Source organism: Sceloporus occidentalis, unplaced genomic scaffold (assembly GCF_023333645.1).
Source record: "Sceloporus occidentalis isolate IW3139 unplaced genomic scaffold, rSceOcc1.0.p SCAF_4, whole genome shotgun sequence".
NCBI classification, from domain to species: domain Eukaryota; kingdom Metazoa; phylum Chordata; class Lepidosauria; order Squamata; family Phrynosomatidae; genus Sceloporus; species Sceloporus occidentalis.
The window spans coordinates 97,174,203-97,198,507 of record NW_028316984.1 but is presented as its reverse complement, the minus strand read 5'-3'; the positions used below and the strand labels follow the sequence as shown (position 1 = coordinate 97,198,507).

The window sequence follows — 24,305 nt, the reverse complement described above, 5'->3', positions numbered from 1 at the left end:
TCCCTCATCCAGCCCATCTGGTAGGGTTTGATTCCAGGACCCAATGTGGATTCCAAAATCTATGGATGCCCGAGTCCCATTTAAACAATGGCATAATAAAATGGTGTCCCTTATAGAACATGGCAAAATCAAGGTTTGCTTTTTGGATATATTTTTTTAAAATATATTTTTAAGCCATTTATTTGAATCCGTGGATGGATAATCCATGGATATGGAGGGCCAAATGTATGTGTTTTAGTACATTAACTGTTTTGTATGTAGTTCTGAACTGAAAGATATATTTTGTTTTGCGAAGAAGCCCACATGGGTCACATCACAATTCCTTCCTGTGTAACAGAGAAAAGGGGATGCTTCTTTTAAAACGGTACTTGTTTTATACCGTATTTTAAGTATCTTTAACTTCCCTTGTCAGATAAAACAGGATAGTATGTCTCATTAGAAGTTTCCTATTTAACTGAAATGTGTGGCAAGGGGCTGTCTGCACATGCAAGACGCTCATCAATACCTTGGCTAAATAAGTTAACATATTCATTCAAACCCATAAACATATATACACATCTGTATGGTGAATGGAACAAAGTCACAACACCAGTAATTTTTGTATCAATCAAATGGAGATACACTCCCTGCACTGGCACATAAATTGGTTTGCACTACTATAGCTAACACTGCAGCCTGCTCTTGGCAATGAAGACTGTCATTGAATTTTGCTCCTAAGAAACACCTAACTATAGTCTGGCACAAACCTCCAGTCCCTCAATGAGCAGCAAAAGCTAAACACATGTTTAATAAAGAGGCAGAGAAGGCCTTACTACCGTCTGCACTGCGTAACTCTCCAGCCAGGACCTCTGGCCAGTATTGGTACTGTGCTGAAGCTGAGAGAAGGAGATTTCATTCAGCCCTAGAAATGTCAAGATAAATGCTGACAATTTAGAGAAGCTAACCACCCTGTTATTCCCACTTCCCCTCTAAGGTTTTACGTACCTGTCTGTGTATGAAAACTACAGATCCCAGCAGCCGCCATGTGCCACCCTGCCGGTCTACATGAAGCATACGCAGGATCTGAAGAAACCGAATGCCTCTGCAAGAATTTTCATTAGAAGAAAGTGAAATTGTAAAAGTTGGACAGGTCTGAAAGTAGAGAAGTGATTCTGGAGGAGGAGGATGGAGAGGAATCCATTTTATAAGCGATAAAATGAAGGGAACTGTTAATGATATTATATTTACCTGATAGCAGAGGTGGCAAAAACTTGACCTTTAGAACCCACACAAAGCACTATCATGGAAGCAACAACTACAATTAGATCTGAAAGATTTAAAAAAACTGAATTAGAAACTTCCTGCAAATTGCTTATATATTTATAATGTTTTATGCAGAAATCAGTTTGAGCTTCTGTGTGCATGTGCATATCCCAATAATTGCTAACACTTATGTCCAAGAAGTCATCAATATTAAAAAAAAATTATACAGTGGCCCCTTGGTATCTGCTGGGGTTTGGTTCCAGGACCCCCCGTGGATACCAAAATCCATGAAAGCTCAAGTCCCTTTAAATACAGTGGCACTGGGCTTGTACAGAGTGGGCTGAAAGGCTGGCCTGTGGGCGGCGTAGCATGGTGTAGCATCTGCATGCGCCTGTTTACACAGCATGTGCTATGACACCACTGTGGCACAGCACCCAAATGGTGCAGCGCAGAAGGGGCATCATAATGCCATGCTGCAGCACTTATGACACCCCTTCCAGGGAGCTGCTTCCATGGAGCGGATTGGTACTGCTGCATGCGGTTGCTATGGCACTGATCTGAGGCAAAAAGGGGCAGCTGCATACTGCCCATATGTACAGCCCCATAGTAAAATTCTGTCACTTACATAAAATGAAAAATCAAGCCATAGGAGGGTGAATCCATGGATAAAACAATCAATAGATACGGAGTCATATCAAAACCAATCCTCCCATTCTTCCATCATGATTGGTGTTTTGAGGTCCTGTGCCCATTTTACCATGAATTGTTTAACCGTTTCATCTTCCGTTTCCAATTTTAATAACAATTTATATAATTTGGAGATAATCTGTGTGGTATCGTCCGTCATTAATCTTCCAAATATTGTATCCTCTTTTTCTATTTGGTATTTTTTATTATCCAGGTTGAATCACTCTACAATTTGTCTATACAAAAACCAATTTACGTTGAAACCTTCTTCTATCATTTCCTCCATTGTTTTTACTTTCAAAAGCCCATTTTCTAACTTCAATAAATCTTTATATCTTACCCAGTCTGTGTCCTTCATCCTTTCTCTTCTAAAAAAGGCTTCGTTTATCGAAGCCCAGATGGGAATTTTAGTTACAAAATAAGGTTTGTATTTTTGCCAGATTCTTAGTAATGATTTCCTGATAAAGTGATTGTTAAAGTTTTTGTTTATTTTGATTTGGTCGTATAGTAAATAACCGTGCCAACCTACCACATTGTCGAAACCTTCCAATTGTAGAATTTTTTCTTTTTTAAGCTGGACCCAGTCTCTAATCCACTCAAGACAACACGCATGATAGTATAATCTATAATTTGGCAACCCTACTTCTCCTCTCTCTCTACTGTCCTGTAATATTTTGAGTTTGATTCTTGATCTCTTTTTATCCCATATAAATTTGGTTATCTCTTTATCCCATTCTTTGAATGGACTATCATTTGTTATGATGGGCAAATTTTGGAATAGAAATAATAATTTAGGAGTGATACACATTTGTATTGCAGCTATTTTCCCTAACCAAGAAATTTGCAGTTTCCCCCAGTTTTTTAAATCCTTTTTAATAGTATTCCATAAGGGTATATAATTGTTTTTGAATAAATCTGAATTTTTTCTGGTAATGTTAATCCCCAAATATTTAACTTTATTTTTGATTTCAAAGTTGGAAATAGATTTAATTTTTTCACACTCTTTCTGATCTATGTTTAAGGGTAATATAATCGATTTTTCTCGGTTAATCTTTAAACCCGCATATCTTCCATATTCGTCTATTGTGTTTAGCAATTGTGAGATATCGTTCACAGGGTCTGATAAGATAATCGCCAAATCATCTGCATATGCTAAAACTTTGTATTCAAAACTCTTGATCTTTATTCCCTTAATTTTATTATCCTGTCTAATTTTGTTATTTAAGATTTCTAATGCCGTAATAAATAATAAGGGGGATAATGGACAGCCTTGCCTGGTCCCTTTCTCTATCTGGATACTTTTAGTTTTTTCACCATTGATCAATATTTTGGCATTTTGGTCTTTATAGATTTCCTTTACCCATTTTACATAATTTTCTCCTAATTCCATTTTCTTTAGTACTGTTAACATAAAGTCCCAATGCAGATTGTCGAAAGCTTTTTGAGCGTCTAATAGTATTACGGCCACATGTTTGTCAGGTCTTTTTTCACAATATTCAATTAGGTTTATTAGAGTTCTTATATTATCTTTGATTTGCCTTTTTGGTAAAAACCCGCATTGATCTCTATCAATCCAATCTTTCAATATAGTTTTTAATCTTGAAGCTAAAATTGATGTAAAGATTTTGTAGTCCACATTTAATAGTGCTATTGGCCTATAATTTTTTGGGTCATCCAATTGTTTATCTTGTTTAGGGATCAGCGTAATGTATGATGATTTCCATGTATCTGGTATTTTTCCAATTAAAATTCCATTCATGACTCTTTGTAAAGGGACCACTAAATTAGATGACAATTTTTGATAATACAGGGCTGTAAAACCATCAGGACCTGGAGATTTATTGGAAATTGGAAGGTTAGGCTGAAATATACATTGAGTACAGAAGTAAAAGAAAATTATTTAAAATTACAATATAGATGGTATATAACGCCTGAAAAGTTAAGCAAGATAGACAAAAATAATAGGAAAGAATGCTGGAATTGCAAAGATAAAAATGCAAATTATATTCATATGTGGTGGGAGTGTAAAAAAATAAACAGTTTCTGGCACCAAATTCATAAGGAATTGGAGGTGCTTCTGAATACAAAAATAAAATTCGAGCCTAAATTTTTCCTGTTGGGGATGGTAAATGACTCAAAATTAGAAAAGGACTATGGTAAAATTATTTTTTACATGATTACAGCCGCAAGAATGGTAATTGCAAAAAAATGGAAAAGCAAAGACGCTTTACTGTTAAAGGACTGGTATATGAAAATATTTGATATGTTTCAATCTGATAAACTCACAAATACATTGCAAGGTAGAGATGAATTGAGATGGGAGGGTATCTGGGCACCTATTATAAATCACTGTGAAGAACAAATAAAGAAAGCACCAAAATAGATCTGTATAAGGGGATTTGAGTAGAAAGTAAAATGTAACGTGAGTTCTGGATATATACAAGGTGCTCGCTGATATAAACTTATAAGTCAACATTTAGTCACAAAGATGGGACAGATTCTACACAAAGGAAATAATAATACTGGTGATGAGAAGTGTGCGAAAGAAGATATATATATATATATATATATATATGTTTCTCCTTCTTTTCTTTTTTTCTGATCAAGTATAAAGTAAATGTTAAGTCAATAAGGAAAGTACATAATAGACAGCTGTCTTTGATTTGAGGGAGGGGAAGGGTTTTTAAATGTAGTATGTTGTAGTAACTGTATGTATAGTTGTAATATATATGTGATGGATAGTATGATACGGTTTATGTTTATTTATGTTTTGTTATGTGTGTTATGCTTGTTTTTAACCAATAAACTTATTTAAAAAAAAAAAAAACCAATCCTCGCCTTTGCCTTCTATCCCTGGGACAGTCTGCAACCTTTACATTGCCAAGTGCCATTTTATGCTGCTCTAGCAATAAAATTCTACTTTCAGAAAATCCCTGATTCCAGCTCTGTTGCTCTGCAAACAGCATTAACAGGGCACACTGCTAGACCATATAATCCAAATGTATTAACATTGTGAATATTTGCATTTGGAAAATGTGCTGGTTTCTAGAGCAGTTCTGTTACTGTATACAGCCCACTAGCCCATGCTCTGTCAGAACAATCAGGTTTGGAGTGGGAAATAGTTCTTCTAGCATAAGGCCAGGGATCATGCAGTCTTCCCAAAGTTGCTCGACTGCAATTACCATCGTTCTTCACAATTGTTCTGGATAGGGTTGATGGAGGGGCATTAAAACAACATTTGGGGGAACATGTAAGTCCTACCCATTTTAGTACCCATACAGCAAAGAGACTGAGAAATCAATGACAGTACTGGCAACACACTACAAATATAACTGCTTGCATCCAGCATCCCAAACTGGAGCTATTCCCAGATAGAAGAGGGCCTTTTGTGGTGTGTTTTGTCCATTTTATATCCCTTTAAACAGCATATATCCTCTCATCTTTTGTAATTCATTGGATTACAGGAGGACTAAACAGAAACAATGAGTTCTTTTTGGATAAAGCAAAGAAAACAATTTTCTTTACTGAACGTAAAAGAAATTCCATTCAAAGCTATGCATACTCACCAATGATAGATATTGGCTTTCTAGCAAAACGAAGTCTTCCCCATAAACCAACATATTTACTGCGGCAACCCGATGACCACAATCGAACCACATACTCCGTTCCAAAAAACACCACTAATACAATTTCCTAGAGGAAACAAATAGGGAGCCAGATTAATTTAACAAGCTTTCAATACTTCTCAGATCATATTTAGAGAAGCTAAACTATATGCGAGGCAGACATTATATGGCAAGGATCTACAGGAAGAAATAATTGGGTGAAAAATTATACAGTTTATACCTATTACATGGAATCTGGACATGTGATAAAATAAAATAAAGCTCCATATTAGAATCAACTAGTAATCACATCTCCCAAATTCTCATCAAATGCTCACTTAGGAGATGTGATGAAGACCGTAAAAGAAAGATGTCACTGCACTGTGTAAATACCAACTTTCTATTGGAAAGGTTTGTGTCTCACATCTACTGAGAAAAAAGCAGGAAGATACTGTTTATATTTTTTTTTCATTTCACAGTAAAACTTTGCAAAAATTGAAAATCCATTTAGAACAAATAATTCCAAAAAGAATACATCACATCACATAATACTGGTTGAGTCTCCCTTATCTGCAATTCCAAAATCCAAAATTCTCCAGAATCCAAAATTGTCACCATGGGTGGCTGAGATATTGACACTTTTGCTTTCTGATGGTTCATTGTACACAAACTTTGTTTCATGCACAAAATTATGCAAAATATTGTATAAAATTATCTTCAGGCTATGTGTATATGTATATGAAATGTAAATGAATTTTGGGTTTAGACATAGGTCCCATTTCCAAGACACCTTATTACACTCCAGTTTCTCAATGTCCTTTTTGAATTGTAGTGCCCAGAACTGGACACAGTATTCCAGGTGGGGCCTGACCAAAGCAGAATACAGTGGCACTATTACTTCCCTTGATCTAGACACTATACTTCTATTGATGCAGCCTAAAATTGCATTGGCCTTTTTAGCTGCCACATCACATTGTTGACTCATATTCAACTTGTAGTCCAAGTAGACCACAAATTGAATATGAGTCAACAGTGTGATGTGGCAGTTAAAAAGGCCAATGCGATTTTAGGCTCCATCAATAGAAGTATAGTGTCTAGATCAAAGGAAGTAATAGTGCCACTATATTCTGCTCTGGTCAGGCCCCACCTGGAATATTGTGTCCAGTTCTGGTTACCACAATTCAAAAAGGACATTGAGAAACTGGAGCGCGTCCAAAGGAGGGCGACTAAAATGGTGAAGGGTCTGGAAACCATGCCCTATGAGGAATGACTTAGGAAGCTAGGGATTTTTAGTCTGGAGAAGAGAAGGTTAAGAGGTGATATGATAACCCTGTTTAAATACTTGAAGGGAAGTCATAGTGAGGAGGGGGCAAGCTTGTTTTCTGCTGTTCCGGAGACTAGAACACGAAACAATGGATGTAAACTGCAGGAAAAGAGATTCCGCCTCAACATTAGAGGAACTTCCTGACAGTAAGGGCTGTTCAACAGTGGAACACGCTCCCTCGGAGTGTAGTGGAGTCTCCTTCTTTGGAGGTCTTTAAACACAGGCTGGATGGCCATCTGTCGGGGATGCTTTGATTTGGATTTCTTTAAGAGCATGGCAGGGGGTTGGAATGGATGGCCCTTGTGGTCTCTTCCAACTCTTTGATTCTATGCATGTATATGCAAATATAAGTACAGTCAGCCCTCCATATCCATGGATTCTTTATCTATAGATTCCAGCATCCGCAGCTTGAAAATATTCCAAAAAGATATGAGTTCCAAAAAGCAAACCTCAATTTTGCTATTTTATATAAGGAACACCATTTTACTCTGCCATTGTATTTAATGGGACTTAAATCCATGGATTTTGGTATCCACGGGGCATCCTGGAAACAAACCTCAGCAGCTATCCTCAGCCCACTGTATTGCAAAATACAAAAAGAATACAAAATACAAAACACTTCTTGTCCCAAGCATTTGGATAAGGGAGAGACAAATTGTAGTTTTCTATTTAATAGGACATCTGTTTTTCCTTTCATTACATTATTTTTTTTATTTAACAAAACATGTGCTGTAATTTTTTTAAAAAAACACCCTACTGAATTACAGTGCACTCCAACATGCACATTCCTAGGAGTAAATACTACTAAATTTAATAGGACTTACTAGCTATAGACAGCTAATGATACAATTATACACGTGAAAATATTAAGATACATTCTCATCTCTTATCGAGTTGAAAATAACTGTATTTGTTTTTCTATAATCTAGATGCTTAGTGCATATATGTACAAAATCTCTAGGTTCTCCAGAATTCTGGATGAAGGCAAACCGCAAAACCACTAAGGCTCTTTTTAAAAAATTAAAAACTAAAAAAGAGAGAGTAAATAAATACATGATAAATATGTGCTACAAAAACTAACATCTTTCATTGTATCAAAATACAAGGAAATAGTGATGAACCAAAATCAAATTCTGAGAAAGGAAAAGGATGTGTACGCTTTGAACAAAAACTCCACACATGCAAATTGGAGTTTATTTTTGTAAGAGTGGAAGACGAAGCAGACTAGAAAAAACAGAAAGAAACAAAAGGCTAAGTTATGGGTGCTTTCAGATTTGCAATTTTGGGAGGGGGGAGCATGAGTGAAATTTGCATGAGAGTTGTGTGTTTTTTAATACCCTCCATGGTTCATTGGATAACAGGAACACTGACAAATATGCAAATTTGGGCTGCACTAAAGACAATGAAACAGACATGTAGTCAATGGTTACTGTCATCGAGTTCTTTGCATGACATGCAGACAAGCTTAGAGAACATTGATTGTTCTATAGACTCCTGCAACTGGAGAGAACAACCAGTCGGCTTACACCAAGACACATTTTTCACTCCTGACGTTTTGATAAAGGCTTATTGACCTAAATGAGACCCATGTTATTCAGGAAACATCAGAGGTGAAAGTGCACAAGCTGTTCTTCATGGTCATACACAAAAATGCTAGGTATCCATTAGCAACTGGCAAATTCCCCCTCCTCTGCCCGTGGCTGGGTGTCGAACAAAAGTGTTTTTTAATATCTTGCCTTGTATAAACTCAATAAGTAATGGGGGTGGAGCTGATTGATTTTTGTCACTACATTTAGACACAGCTGCCAGAGCAGTTGCAGACAGGCAAAAGGCTATGCTATTTACATTTAAAATAAGTTGAGAGAGTCATTAGAAAGGCAAACAAACAAGTCCTCATGAACTACTTCAATATACCATGCTTAGTACCATTCCTCACTGAGCTAGAGTTTTGGTAATTCTGTTGTTTACTTATTATTATTATTTTTACAAAAACAGTTCTAATTAAGTTCAAAGATCCTTTTTGAATTCTGCCATTGTCATGTTGGACCAACAACTTCTCAGAAGCAAGCTAAGCACTAAAACACACAGATAAATTTCTAGTAGAGTCCTCCACTTGATCTGCTAATGAAGTCCAGTCTAAGTCCTCAAAGACTGACTTGACCTGCTTATCAGTGGAATCCTAAACATATCTATTAGGGAATAAGCATCCCAGTCAAGCTAAATTGACCGTAAGCAAAAGGCAAAGGGAAGCATTAAGATCAGCAAAAGCAAGAGAGGGAAAAGATACTAATAAAGTCTGATTATACTATCAGAAGAATAAAATATATAACTATAGTGTGGTTTCCCTCCACATACTATATTCCCATAACCTACCAACAAATGCAAAAACAAAATGCAGAAACTTAGAAAAAGGGAGGTGGTGCTTCTTTGCTGCACAAAAAATCCATTCCTTCTTTACATCTCAATATTTCTTAATTTGGGCAACCTAATTCATGCACATATCCAGGAAATTCGTTGTGCCAGAAACTTTCATGGACTGCAATACACTGCAGCAGTTTGTGTCTACAGCTCAGGATAATACTTCATACTTCTCACAAAGTGGACTACAATTCACAAAAAGTTATACTATATAAATACATTTGGTAATCTTTAAGGTGCTACACAACACTGTTGAAAAAACTGACATTTGTTACCTACACTTCTGGAACTAAGGCTATATGGACATATGCTACAGACATCAGGTTTGAAATATGTAGCACTAGTCTTCAGATCTTGGCATGAGGATATTCCATGCCAGCATTTCCATTAAGAGTTTGACATGAGTATGGAAACTCTCCTCCCAAATTTATATGATGTTCATAGCATATGTGTCCAACTGTGCATGTGGTAATCAATGCCTGTTTTTTCAAGTCTTTGTATGAGATGTTCTCAATTTGTATGACACAAGTTAAGCATCTTTGTATGCCTTCAGAATCGAATGTTTATACAGTCAGCTACAAAGAGGAAACCACTGCCTGAAGAAAGATACAGTGATAAATAGGAGGTCTGGGACACACACCTGCAGTGCATTTATTTATACTGGCATGTCACTTCCACACTTCAAAGAGGAAAATATTCATGGTATCTAAGCTGCTTGATCTCCTTTTAATTGGAGAAACCTGTAACTTGCTCAAACAAATTTGACTTTGTACTGGACTTCTAAAAATTGAAAAGCAGGAGTCAGCTTCATATGTGGACTTGGTAATATTTGGACAAAGTCTTGGGTGTGTGACATGTTTTCCTAAAAGAGAATTAGAACTGTCATGATAAGTATAAATCTGGATTTAAATTTTTCACTTTAATCTGTAATTTATTAAACTATTAACTGAAGCCACCACAAGGACAGAACAAAAATGAGCTAACCTTTCTCTAATACAAATCCTTCTCCAATATAAATTGCCTTTTCAGAAAGGAGACACAGTAGATGGCTAAAGAATGTATGTGTAGATGTATGATAACATTTGAGTACAGTCGTGATATTGCAATATCAATTAACTTCTGCAAGGATAAATATCCTAAATTATTAGAGGGAGGGAGCCACAGATGCAGGTGAAACATTAGGAATAAACTCTTCTAGAACAGGGCCACATAGTCTGAAAAAACCACAAAACACTATTGTAGGGAGACATCTCAACAGATCTGTGGCCAGCTGAAACATATAGACAGTCACTTGTGCTATTAGTCTTTGCTGGTACCTGATTGATCCAGCTTTCCCATTTACCTTTCCTCTCCTTTTAGCAGGTATCCATGCTTTATCCTTGAGCACCTCATAATGCCAAAACTCCAGCAATCACCCATCCTGAAGTCCATTTAGCTCTTTGAGTATCCATCACATCCTCCTGCCTAGTGAATTTTAAAAACAAGCCCCTTTTCTGTAGGACAAATCCCAGTGTTACAGCCCTCCATCCTGCTGGACTTCATCCAAAACAGGAATAGACCCAGACAGAATAAACAAATCATCCCTGTTCCCATATCCATGTTGTCAGCGCTACTAAGGATAAATATGTCACACCAACTTTTTATGCACAAGGAACTAAGGCTTAAAAAGTATCAAGTGGTTTATCCCTGATAATGGAGGAACTCTACCATGAAGAAACATTTAAAACAATTCAGGCTAGTACCTCCCAATTTCTCTTTTCCCTTGAATGGAAAGTTCTGAGGCTATAAGCTCTGACCGGAATTCCCTCAGCACATTAACGATAAGTTGAAAAGAGCAATGTGGGACACACAGAAAGGGAGAAAGAGAAAGAGAGAGAGAGAGTGAGACGCTTGCTCTTTATTTTCAAAAGCAAACACAGAACCAGCCAGCTATCCACTAACTCTACATCACTGAGTTCATTACACATCAGGAAAAGCAGGCAACGTCAATCAGTTCTTCAGGAGTCAACTGCAAACTGCAGCCATAATTTGGTTATCACCAACACTAATCTCAAATCCAGTCCCAAATGAGAAGATTGACTTCAGCAAGTGTTGGGCTAATGGCTTTTCCTCTGCTTTGAGGAAAAGCCATGCCTGCCAATAAAAGCTCATAGTGCACCTGTGCCTGACAAATTTCACATGCAGTCATTACTGGCACAGGACTCCGTGGTAATATTTTAGAACTTCTGACTAAGGCCCGTTACACACGGGCTAAAAGGTAGTCCAGAGCGCGTACTAGGCTTAAGGCAGGGCGGTGCTTCTGCACCGCCCTAACCCTAGTGCGCGCTGTGCGTGCACAAAATGGCAACGGCCGTTCCGCACGGCCGCCACCATTGATACGTCACAACCGCGCCGCCTCCAAACGAGGCGGCGCAGTTGTGACGTATTGGGGTTGCGGCAGGGCGCCTAGGGCGCCCTTTCCGCGACCCCGGAAGGAGCTCCGTTTCAGAGCTCCTTCTTGGTTTGGTCCGCTGGGCACAGCCTTCAGACGGCTGCGCCCAGCGGACCAAAGCAGAAAGGGGCCAAACGGCCCCTTTCTCCTTCTCTCCGCCGCTGCGGGGTGTCCTTGGGGCTTGAAGCCCCAAGGACACCCCTTTCCAGGCTGCGGGGAAGGGGCCTTTTGCCGCTTCCCCGCAGCCTGGAAAGCGGCGGATCGGGGCCTCAGCGGCTGCCGCTCTGGCCGCTGACACCCCGATCCGGCGGGGAAAGGTGCGCCTACAGGCCGCCCCTAAGGGGCGATCTGTAACGCGCCTAAGTTAGAGGACATTTGGTTGGAATTTGCAAGCAAACTATACTAAGCCCTGTATTTTGCAATTTGTTGTTAACTGCTCTCGAGTTGATCTCAACTCATGGTCACCCTGTGGATGAGACATCTCCCCCCGTCCTCCACTGCTCTGCTTAGTTCCTGTACATTCATACTCCTTCATAGAGTCCATCCATCTAGCATGTGGCCTTCTTCTCTTTCTATTTCCCTCCACCTTTCCTAGCATTATTGTTTTTTTTCCCAATGAGTTGCCCCTGCACATGATGTGTCCAAAATTCCATAGCCTCAGTTTGATCATCTTAGTTTCCAGGGAGATTTCTGTCTTTATCTGCCCTAGGACCCATTTGTTTGTCCTTTGGCCATCCACAGGAACCTCAGCACTACTTCTCCAGCACCACATTTCAAATGCACTGATTTTCTTCCTATCATCTTTCTTAACTGTCCAGCTCTCACATCCATACATGGTAATAGGGAATACAGTGGCTTGTACGATTCTAACTTTTGTGCTCAGTTGTATAGCTTTGCATTTTAGGATCATTTCCAGTTCTTTCATAGCCACCCTCCCCTTCTTAATCTTCCTCCGATTTGCTGGCTGCAGTCCTCTCTTCTTAATATTTCTTCATGTCTTTTTATGCCCAGAGTAGAATACTTTGTAGTTGTCTGAATCAAAGTGACCCATTCCTGTCTATTTTAACTCACTCACCCCCAGTACTGCTTATGTTCATGCGTTCCATTTCCATTTTTACTATCTCTAGCTTCCCTTGGCTCATGCTTCCCAATTCCATGTCCCTTTTTTATATGTGCTGCTGCTTTGGATTGCATTTGTCTTTCTTACTACTTGTATCACCATCTTTATTTCTTCCTATTAGTACTTTGATTTTGTCTGTGTCTCACTTGGTATATCTCATCATAGGGTTTCCTAGGTGAGGGGGATACCCAAAGAGAGCCACTTCCACCTCTCTCTGCACAGTACTAACAAGTGTTAGCTATTGTGTCACTGCTGTTCTCTCACAGTGACATCCACTACTACTGCTGCTGTCCAGTAGCTGTTTTCCTCCCTATGTGATGCCTCCACTGTTGTTTTTTAGCTTCCCTAACCTTCCTCTCTTGTCTCGATGACAGTTGGAGGAGGACCCTCCAGGACAATGAGGACAGAAGAGACAAAGGAGTAAGCTAGGAGGGAGGGCTTCAGTCCAACAAGCCCTACCCCAGCCTCCCCAGCCCCTGAATGAGCACCCTCCAGGACAACGAGGACAGTAGAGAGAAGAAGGGAAGATTAGAGAAGCTAACAAACAACATATTTTGCAATAGCAATGGCCAATTTAGTTTAGAACAGTGGTTTTTGGGCGTTACTGCCACCTTTCCTTTTGGATGACAACCCTAGCCCCTCCCCCGGACACACATGTGTATTTCTTGATATGAGGTCTACTGTTCTACTGCACACTTTCAAAACAATGAGTCTCAGCCACTGTTCCCTTTGCTACCGGTCACGCTGGGAGCAGCAACCAAGTAGCTGGCTGAGTAGTGGTTGACAAGCCTCTCACCCATGCTGACCTTGAAGCAGAGGTGTCACTAGGGGGCATGCTGGCTGCAGGCTGCAGCAGGTGATACCATAAGTGGGATGCCACCATGACCACCATCCTAGTAACATTACTATTGCTCCCTAAATGTTTGCCTTTTGGACAAAATGGGGGTGTAGTATTAACATATCTTGTAAGACATTAGGAGCTCAGATGTGGCCAGATAGTGGGGCAAATGATGCCTCTCCTTTCTCTGACCCCTGAGCTTCAAACACCCTCTGGGAGAAGAGGAAAAGACAGGGCAGGGCTTTCTGGGCTTCTCCATCCTCTTGGTATCGCCTGGCCCTATCCATGAGACAGGACAATCAGGCAGGACAATCAGGAAGTGAGTGAGTGTGAGGAAGGCTGCTGTCTGCCATTGGCACAAGAGCCTCTCACTCTGGGAATGGGGTGCAGGAGGAATCAAGGGATTCTTCCTCCTTTTAATTCCCAAAAGAGAAGGCTTTTATTGGAATGGGAGACAGCAGTCTTCAGCTTCAGGAGTGGGATGAAGGAGGAGTTCAGGAATTCTACTTCATGAGTTAGAAGGACAAACAATCCCTGGCTTCCTTTTGCACTCCACTCCTAATGCTAGAGACTGCTGTCTCCCATTCTAACAGAAGCCTTCTGCATTAGGAGTTAAGAGGGGGAAGAATCTCTGGATTCTTCCTGCATCCCACTAATGAACCTGGAGTTTCTTGTGTAAATGGAAGATAGCAGCCTCCAGCTTCAGGAGTTAGGAGGATAAAGAAGTTGTTTAGAAGTAGTTTATGTCACAATTATTGCCGTTACATTCAGTGATATATGGAAGTATTAGTACAAACATGAGTACAAAAAACATTACTATGAATTCTGTATGGTCTGGTAGGGGAGGAGTTTAATGGGGGTGACACCATGAGTTATTGCTCTAGAATCCTAGTGACACCACTGCCTTGTGGCAAAGGCCAGTGTGGGCAAGAGGCTTCTTGGTCACTGCTCAGTCAGCTGCTTAGCTGCAACTTCCAAGGTGACCAGGCGCAAAGAGAGAAGGTTCTCCTTAGGGAGGAAGGGTATTGGGGTGGAGAGGGCTACAGCCAGCATGTGCTTCGGGGTTTACAGAGGCCACATGCTATGGACTGGAGATTTGCATGAATGGGGAAAGGAAGAGATTTTAACTATTGGAGCTGCTCCAAGACAAAAACTCTTTCCAAGAATTGACCCCAAATACTCCTCCTCCTTCTTGCCCAGAGATGTGCCTTCCTCACACAGCTTCAACTGTTCACACACACAACATTGTTTCATCTGCTACCTCTTCACTTGGTCTGTCTGACAAAAGAAAGCAGAAACAACAGTGCAACTCCAGTCCTGCCAGCTAATCTGGCCACATCCTGGCAAAGCTCACAAAGCACCGCTAGCACCTCACTAGTTAGTCAGTCAGTCTTTCCCAAAATGGCATTGCTCCAAACCACAAAAGCAATACCCTGCACCCAAGCCTTGTGAGAATTTCCTAACCACCTCTACTAGTCAAATACGTGACTAAGGGAATGAGTTTATATGTGGGGAAGTGAAGAGTGGGAGACACCACCAGACAAAGCAATCAATGGCGGGATACAGACGGGCAAAAAGGGGTGTATTCATGACGTCATGAAGGTAGAGCCTTCAGACGGGCCTTACCTGAATGCCGCCATGAACACGCCCCCCTCACGCCCCAAGCGGGAAGAGGCGGCATTAAAAAGGTGCTGCTTTTCTCCGCTTCTTTTCCGTTTGATGCACAGCTGCGCAGCTCCGTCTGTAAGCTGCTGCACCGGTACGCCAGAATTGCTACGCCGCTAATTTAAGTTGCCCATTTAAAAGCTCCGTGTCTGCTGCGTCGCATAATGAGTCGGGGTCCTGGAACATGCGCAGTTTGCAGTCAGGCTTTAATTGCAGCGTCAGCTGCCATGCAGGTGTGGAAACTGCAGCACAGCTGCAGCGCATTTTAAGACTCGTAATCCTAACCCTAACCCTAACCCTAACCCTAACCCTAGAGCAACATGTACGCATGCGCTGCTTGGAAAGTTTGGACTTTAAAGTGAGCCCCTACACACATTCCTGTGTCATTTTCACCTAACAATAAAAACCGCTAAAACTGTAAATATTTACATATGTACAAGGGAGGTGATGGGGGATGGCAGGGGGACAGCGGTGGCAGCGGCGACAGCTGTGGCTGTGCATTGCAGATTCAGCAGGAGCGCGGGGACCAAAGGAGAGGAGGCATCCATGATGCTGGTGACACTGGCAAAGTGCAAGCGGGCAAGGATGCCAACACCAGCTGATCACCAGCTGGCAGGAGACCACCATTGTTCTTGGGCAGAGTGGGGAAAAAAGTTTTAAAGGGGCTTGGGCACTTTAAATGTGCCCATAGGCTTTCTGCCGCCGCTGCTTAGCGCTGCAGCTGCGCAGCTGCGCATCCGCCAGCCGGCAAAGGAAAAAAAAAAGCCCCGTTTTTGGCCGCCCGTGAGGAAGCTGCCTCTCTCTTTGCAGCGTCCTCCGAGGCGGCGGTTTGGAAACTGCAGGTCAGAAACGGCCCCAGGTGAGGCGTCTTCACTGCTCCCCATGTGGGAGCCCCATCTCCTGAGCCACGTCCCCGGGGTGGGCGGTCTGGAGGCTCCGTATTCAGCAGAATACACCTCCAAGACGTCTTCCCCTGCCCGTTTGTATCCCGCCACAGTTGCTGTGCAGTGTTTTAAAGGGACCCTGAAAAGAAATTTCATGCAACCCATCATGGTCCTAGGTTTCATTGGTTTCCCTTGTATTTCTTGCGCATCAATAATCTGAGTGATAGTCCCTCTGCCATCCCCTTTTCCCCAGACTGCACCCTTGGATTTTTCCAGTGCCCCCAAGGGGGGAACATACCACCCACTTTGGGGATCACTGGTTTAGAGCATCTTTTTTTAAAAAAAAAAGCTTTCGCATGCTTCAAAATGCATCAGGATTCTAATATTCATCCTGTTGCTCAAATAATGCTAAACTTAAATGTAACCTTAAATGTAAACAAACAGTATCATTTGGGAGGGGATGGAACTAGTTAGATACGAGCTAGCAAAGCACCAACCATTGCATTAGAGATAGGCTCTTGAATTTAGACAATATATAACATTTTACTCAAACCTAACATTTGTGTTGCATCAAATTGCACAGATCAATGCAGTATTATCCTTTACACTTTAAATCAGAGTTTGTACCTTCAATCTAAATTATACTTGTTTACAGACATGGCTATGAGCAACACTGCTATTTATTCTGAAATGATGAGCTCATTGTTCACATTACTAAGGATCTGATCCACCATACAGAAGCACATAGTGTTTTTGCAAATGGAGCAAGATGGTAACATTTCCAAAAGTCAAAAGTACCAATTAGGGGCATTAAGATGGATAACTGAACAGATCACACAAGTCAAGATCCCATTTTGAGGCAGCCCAACTGTTGAAGTACTATCTGCATCTATCCCATATGCTGGATCATAATGAGAATGGCAGCAGTAACAAGCCCTTCTCATCATGAAGGCTAAGCTATTAAGGCTGGACCCCAAGCTAGGCTGACATCTTGAAGCTAAATGCCAGTATCCCATGCTGAGGAACAGGTTCTCTAATATCCATTGCTTATGCCCCAGCAATGAATCTAATGTCTGCCACACCTGCAGAAACAAGTTGTGATGTAACCAAAACAAGTAAGTAAACAATGCATCAACAGCAATTGCAATGTAGAAGACAAAATCTCTATTCAGTTGTGCAGTGGCATCATTCTCTCCCAGCTCCATCAATGGACAGCTAACTCTTATCCATAACAATGTAAGAACAAGGGCATTTAGGGAAGAAGGGTATGGAAGCTGGCTGACAAAATGGCTGAAAATGTATGAGAACTTTTAATTTAAATTCATAGACCAGGCTAAATAAATATAAATAAATTGATTGTTGGAGAAATAATTACTGTGAGAAACATGGTGGTCTAAATGCCAACAAGATCATTTATTTCTTCAGCACTGCAGGTTGTAGCATTTTCACAGAAAAAAATTCAACAACTAACAATTCAAAAACTGATTACATATTTATTCCTCACTGGCAAGAATAAAGTGCAGCTAATTTTACATATGAAGAAAAAGCAACTGACAAATGTCAGACATTTACCAAAGATTATTATTTTTGAAAAACATAGTGGAGTATGGAACTAAACTTGGTATCTAGATTTTTCAGAACATTTCAGCCTTTCAAATTCTGTAATGAACTGTTAATGTAATCCAAAATAAGGAAGTCTTAAGATTTCAAAAACATTCAGCCTTTATTGTAAGGCTTAGCAATTTGCAGCCAAATGAGACAGCAGTTAGAATTATTTCCTGAATTTAAAGGGAAAAAAAACCCTTATGAGCAAGCAAAATAGCAGTTATGAAATTAAAAATAAATCTACCATATAATTGGTCTTTCCCCTCACATCTAGACAATCCCTAAACTGTTCTTGATATCACACTCCAGTATGATAAGCATTCGGGTACCATATTTCTGTTTGACATTTACATAAACACAATCTGCTTTTGGCTCAATGTATTTGAGTTCTCTCCTAAGCTGCTCTAGGGAATAGTGATCTTGCTCCTCCACACAGCTGCAATAACAGTTACACACTAAGGTTGTAGTCCATGGGCACTTAATACAGCTTGCAGAAAAACATATGCACCAATGGTAATAAAAAAGGAAAGGCAGGAAAAATTCTCCTTCAAGCTACAAATGCGTAAAGCTCATTCAGTCAACATTTTAATGTTCCCTCTCTAAAGTTAGCCAAGGTGTACAAAAATATTTCCATTCAAAATATACTAAGCTGAATGCAATTCATCCTGCATTAAGAGGTGACTGGTAAGATTCAGCTATTCATGAAAAATAAGACCCCTCTTCAGCTGATTTATGATTGGAGCTTCACAGAGTATCACAATTAACTTATATTAATATTTATATCCTATCCTATATCACAAGATCTCAGAGCAAGGTGCAATCAACAGAACAGTCTTAAAACAATTTTAAAATAATTATGTGCTCAATTTATGCAATACAGATAATCTACTCATTAACTATTAACAAACAAACAAAACAGCCTACAAGGCACAAAACTGTAACTGTTCCACATGAAAAGAGGTGAAAAGAATATTCAAAAATAGTTTTGAAATGGTCAAAACACATGTTTTTCATATGTCCTTAAAAGTTTCTGAGAAGAATCCTGGACCGATGAGAATCTTTGCTGTACAGGATTGTTTCTGGGGGAAATTTGCATAAGGTTGCTTTGCAAAGAAAACAGAATTTTCAGCATAGGAAGTACTATTTTCTGTGCATAAAATGTTATGAGGGAAAACAAACTCAGACTGAATCCAGAGAAAATGGAGGTACTCGCAATAGGTACCCTGGGGAAGGAAATTTATCTGTCCTTGACGGGGTCACACTTCCCCTAAAGGACAAAATTTGCAGTTTGGGAGTATTCCTGGACTCCTCCCTACAGTTGTCATCTCAGGTAGATGTGACGGCCAGGAGTGTTTGGTATCAATTTTGGTTGATACGCCAACTGTGTCCCTATCTGGACCGAAAGGACCTTGAAGTGGTGGTACATGCTCTGGTAATCTCTCATTTAGATTTCTGTAATGCGCTCTACATGGGGCTACCCTTGTACCAAGTTTGGAAGCTTCAAGTGATTCAAAATACATCAGCCAAATTAGTTACTGGGTCGACAAGGTCTGACCATATAACACCAATCTTAAAAGATCTTCATTGGCTGCCGATTAGCTTCTGGGCACAATACAAGGTGTTGGTTATTACTTATAAAGCCCTATATGGCTTGGGCCCAAGATACTCGTGGGGATGCCTCTCCTACACAATCCGCCCCGCACTCTCAGAATATCTGGGAAGTACCAGATGGAAATACAAAAAAACAGGCTGGTCTCAACTTCCCAATGAGCTTTGTCCACAACAGCTCCTAAACTGTGGAACAGTCTCCCAGAGGAGATCTGTCTGGCTGCCTCCTTGGAGATTTTCAGAGGGGCAGTCAAGACAGATGTCTTCCGACGAGCCTACCCACCCGACCTCATCTAAGAAACACTGTCCCATCGTACCTCAGTAAGACTGGAACAATTCTACCCCACTGTCACTCAGATAGAATTAGTTTAATTAGTCTAATTAGTTTTGACGAAGCTTATTGCTTTTTATTGTATCGTATTGTATTTTATTGATGAGTTTTGTATATTTTTATCATGTTGTAATCCCACTTCGATCCACCTGGGAGAAGCGGGAAAATATGAATAAAATAATAATAATAATAATAATAATAATAATAATTGGGGACATATTCTGGGCAAAATCAACATGTTGTTGTTTTGTGCAGAAAACAGGAAATATTATTTCCTGCACAGAAGATGCTGTTTTCTGTACAAAATAACCATGTGTGAACTTTGCACAGAATAGAACTGAAATTATGAATAGGCTTCAAAAACAGTGCGGTTTTTGAAGATTGTATTGCAATGGGAAGAAAATTGCTAAAATTACTCATTTATTTCTTTAAGAAAAAAAAAGACTAGTAGCATCTCTAAGGCCAGGTATTGCTGTGGTTAGTTTCACCTGGTGAGCCAGCTGTGTCCTTTCCTTGGGAAAGCAGATATGGCCACAGGGATTCATGATTTAGACTACTGGAATGTACTACTGGCACATATGTTTTTCTGCAAGCTTTATGGAGCTGCCCCCGAAGAGTGTTCAATAATTATGGTTAATGCAAAAAGGGGTAGAAAGACAGTTGTCTGACATGGATTTTGGGGACAATGTATGGATGCAAATCTTTGACTATTTCATACTTGTATGTGAGTTTGAATAATTTCTGTAGCTTCTTCCCAACTTCAAAGGAAAAATAATAATAATAATGTGCAGATTCTGCTCAGTACTTATATTTACCAAAGTGTCTTGGGAAATTATTTGGTTTAGAAATACATGTCTATATCTTGCATAAACATTGTGTGGGAAGGGGGTTGAAAAAGCATAACAATTCCAGTTGAAGTTGGTTTTTAAAGATTTGTATTTTAGCTTGTTTTTGTTTGTATTTGTTATTGTTTTCTGCCTTTTTGGTAAGAAATAAAAAATATTTAAAAAAAAAGGGGGGGGGAAGTATAACAATTCCAGAAATACATTATTCTGTACAAAAATAATGGGGGGTTTGTATGTGTGCAAGAAACATGATTTTTGCACACACAAAAATCCATGTATTTCTGGAAACCAGTTTCTTTTTCACACAAAAATCACCATTTTGAGTCCAGAAGTTTGGAGGGACAGCAGTCAAGATTTAACTTGGTGTCAAAATGAGTACATAGTTCATGCCACTGGCCCTCCAACAGAGTGTATTCCTCAGGTAGGCCACCACAGCCAAGGTAGCCCTCTTTTGCATATTCATGACTCTGAGTGATAAGACTCTGGTATAATCTGCCCTACAGAAATAATGCAATTTGATATCACTTCAACTGTCATGGCTCAGTGCTATAGAATTCTGGGATTTGTAGTTTTCTGGGAGATTTAGCTTTCTCTGTCAGAGAGTTCTAGTGCCACAACAAAATACAAATCCCAGAATTCCACAGCCAGGCCAGTTAAAGCAGTATTAAACTGCACTATTTCTGCAGTGGAGATTAAACCACATATGAAAACTGAGAGTATAGCCCTTGTCTAAAAAAACAGGCCATGCTTACCTGTATTTGTTTTTAAGTTTGATCCACTTATAGACACAGCTATTTTCTGTGTTATTAGTAAGATACAATGCCTGCATATCCTGCTGGGAAAATAGCTCACACTTTACTACAAGTACAAGTGCTTTTGCCTCTATAAATACAAATGTTTTCTCCAAAATTAGGAGAGAAAATAAAATTCTGAAACTTTCTTTATTCACATAATAACTTTCACACATTATATTGTCTGTAGTTCCATCTCAATGAGGCAACTTGTTAATCTGGCACATAATAAATTTTGTACTTACTTGGCATTAACTGGTTCTCCAATGTAAATCATCAGCCTTCAGTCTACACGTTTTTGGAGTAAGTCTGCTTTATCAAAGCAATAAAGATTCCTATATGGTCTGCTACTCTAAACTACACTGCTATTAACAAGTGTAAACAATGGGATAAAGAATTGGAAGATAAGCCTGAGGAAAAGAAAACTTTAGAATGATCTTCCCCAACCTCATGTTCTCCAGATATTTTTGACTACAGCTTCCATGATGCCTATTTGCTGGCTATGACCACTGAGGCTGGTGGTAGTCCAAAATATCTGGAGGGCTCCAGTTTGAGGAAGGGTGCTCTGCATTTTTACACTTATGTAGACCAGGGTTGGACTCCCAGCTCAGCCATGAAACCCAATGGGAGACCATGGGTGAATCATGTCATCTCAGTCTCAAAGGATGGCAAACCCCCTCTGAAGAAATAGGCCAAGAAAACCCATGATAGGTTCACCTTAGAATCACCATAAGTCAAAAACATCTTGAAAGTACAGTACACAACAACAACAAATCTACCTGTCACTTAAAAATACATTCCTTTTTCGGGAATTAGATTATATTTGAAATGAAAAAGTAATACTCAGTAGCCTTACTTGTTTGACTAAACTCTAGAATGATCTCACCAAAGGGAAGAGTGGGATTGTAGTGGCAGGTTCCGCTTCCAATTTTGTTATGTTCAGTGGGCTGATAATTTTTGTCAGTTTTTGAAACTGAGGTTTCATATGGTAGACACATTTATTCCATCCTCAAGAAGTTGTTTTAGCCTCACCCCTCCCAAGTTCTACTTCATATGTGATATGTGGAAGCAGAAAGGGAAGGAAAATTCATTAAGGAAAAAAAGAAGAAATTTAAACTCACCTTCTCTAGAAATGGAAATTCAGTTGAGTTCACAGCTCAGCCTATATTTGCTGCTTTATTGGCCATTTGCCTGAATCATGGGATTATAAATTTGTGGAACTGTGAAGCCACAACTGAGACTTGCCTATCCTTTGCCATCATTATGGGTCCATCTATACGGCCTGAATAAAGCATTCTCACCTAGTTTTCACAGCAAGATACCCAAATGATGTACGGAATAACTGAGGCTGAATCTGGGCATTTTCATTGCCTCAGGACTGTAATTCAAAGTGGAAAAGGTAATGATTTATCCTAGCTTTGATCAGAAAAACAAGTTATCCATGCTTGTATGTGGACTGCACTCCATAGCAATGTCATGGGAGGCTGTGAGGAAGAGTTCAGAAAGCATTTGCCACCATGCCGGGGGGGGGGGGGGGACCAGACTGGCCATGGCCTTGTGCCTGCGCATACTGCAACTTATCAGACCATGGTGTGTTTGAAAGGGAGAATTTTTGTGGACAGTTCTCTTGAACATTTCTCAGTGTGTGTAGACAAAGCCCATGGTTGCTGCAGATCAGGTACTGTAAAGTACTCCACTTAGGGCGGAAAAATGAAATGCACAGATATAGGATGGGGGACACCTGGCTGAATGAGACTACATGTGAAAGGGATCTAGGAGCCCAAGTAGACCATAAGTTGAACATGAGTCAACAGTGCGGTGCGGCAGCTAAAAAGGCCAATGCAATTTTAGGCTGCATCAATAAAAGTATAGTGTCTAGATCAAGGGAAGTAATAGTGCCACTCTATTCTGCTTTGGTCAGGCCCCACCTGGAATACTGTGTCCAGTTCTGGGCACCACAATTTAAAAAGGACATTGAGAAACTGGAGCGTGTCCAAAGGAAGGCAACTAAAATGGTGAAGGGTCTGGAAACCATGCCCTATGAGGAAAGACTCAGGGAGCTGGGGATGTTTAGTCTGGAGAAGAGAAGGTTAATAGATGATACATTTAAATATTTGAAGAGATGTCATATTGAGGAGGGAACAAGCTTATTTTCTGCTGCTCCAGAGATCAGGACCCAGAACAATGGATGCAAGCTCCAGGAAAAGAGATTCCACCACAATATTAGGAGGAACTTCTTGACAGTAAGAGCTGTTTGACATTCGAACACACTCCCTTGGAGAGTGGTGAAGTCTCCCTCCTTGGAGGTCTTTAAACAGAGGCTGGATGGCTAACTGCCAGTGATGCTTTGATTGAGAGTTACTGTATGGCAGGTGGTTGGACTGGATGGCCCTTGTGGTCTCTTCCAACTCTATGATTCTATGATTCTAGGGTAACCCAAAGGTAAATGGGATTTTCCTGTTAGTGTAGATGTACTCTTAGATATCAGAAGTGGCTTAACAGAAGAGGGTCTTTAGCTGAAGTGTATAAAGATTTAAAAAAAACCCTGAAGCATTTTGATTAATAAAGATGACAGTAAAATTTGAAAAGAAGTCTCTTTCAAATTTTCAATAAAGGCTTTACAATAAAATATATCAGGCTGTTTGTGCAGCCCCCCTCCCCCCCGTCACTCACTCACTCACTCACTCACTCACTCACTCAAAGAAACTAATTTCTAATAATATGCCAAAACAAAGGACTGAGTGAATAACTTTTTAAAAACCTAAATTATGTGGAGGTACAACCTGAAAAATAGAACAAAACCCAAAACTACTTGATGCTTATGCTAGCAATGGTAAACAGATCTTGTACTCTCTTCTGAACTACAGTCACACATACCACACCATGTTGTGCTTTTGACCCTTGGCCTGGC

General features: G+C 40.0%; 1 protein-coding gene across 1 annotated transcript in view; it reads right to left on the bottom strand.

The window, feature by feature from the left end:
* Window positions 1-24,305, bottom strand: part of KCNQ1 (potassium voltage-gated channel subfamily Q member 1) — a 427,358-nt gene that overhangs the window by 314,974 nt on the left and 88,079 nt on the right. Inside the window, exons 3-5 of the mRNA XM_089523097.1 lie at window positions 5,496-5,622; window positions 1,228-1,306; window positions 985-1,081 (exon numbers count right to left, since the gene is read on the bottom strand). Coding sequence (XP_089379223.1) covers window positions 985-1,081; window positions 1,228-1,306; window positions 5,496-5,622 — 303 coding nt within the window. The remainder of the gene's footprint in view (window positions 1-984; window positions 1,082-1,227; window positions 1,307-5,495; window positions 5,623-24,305) is intronic.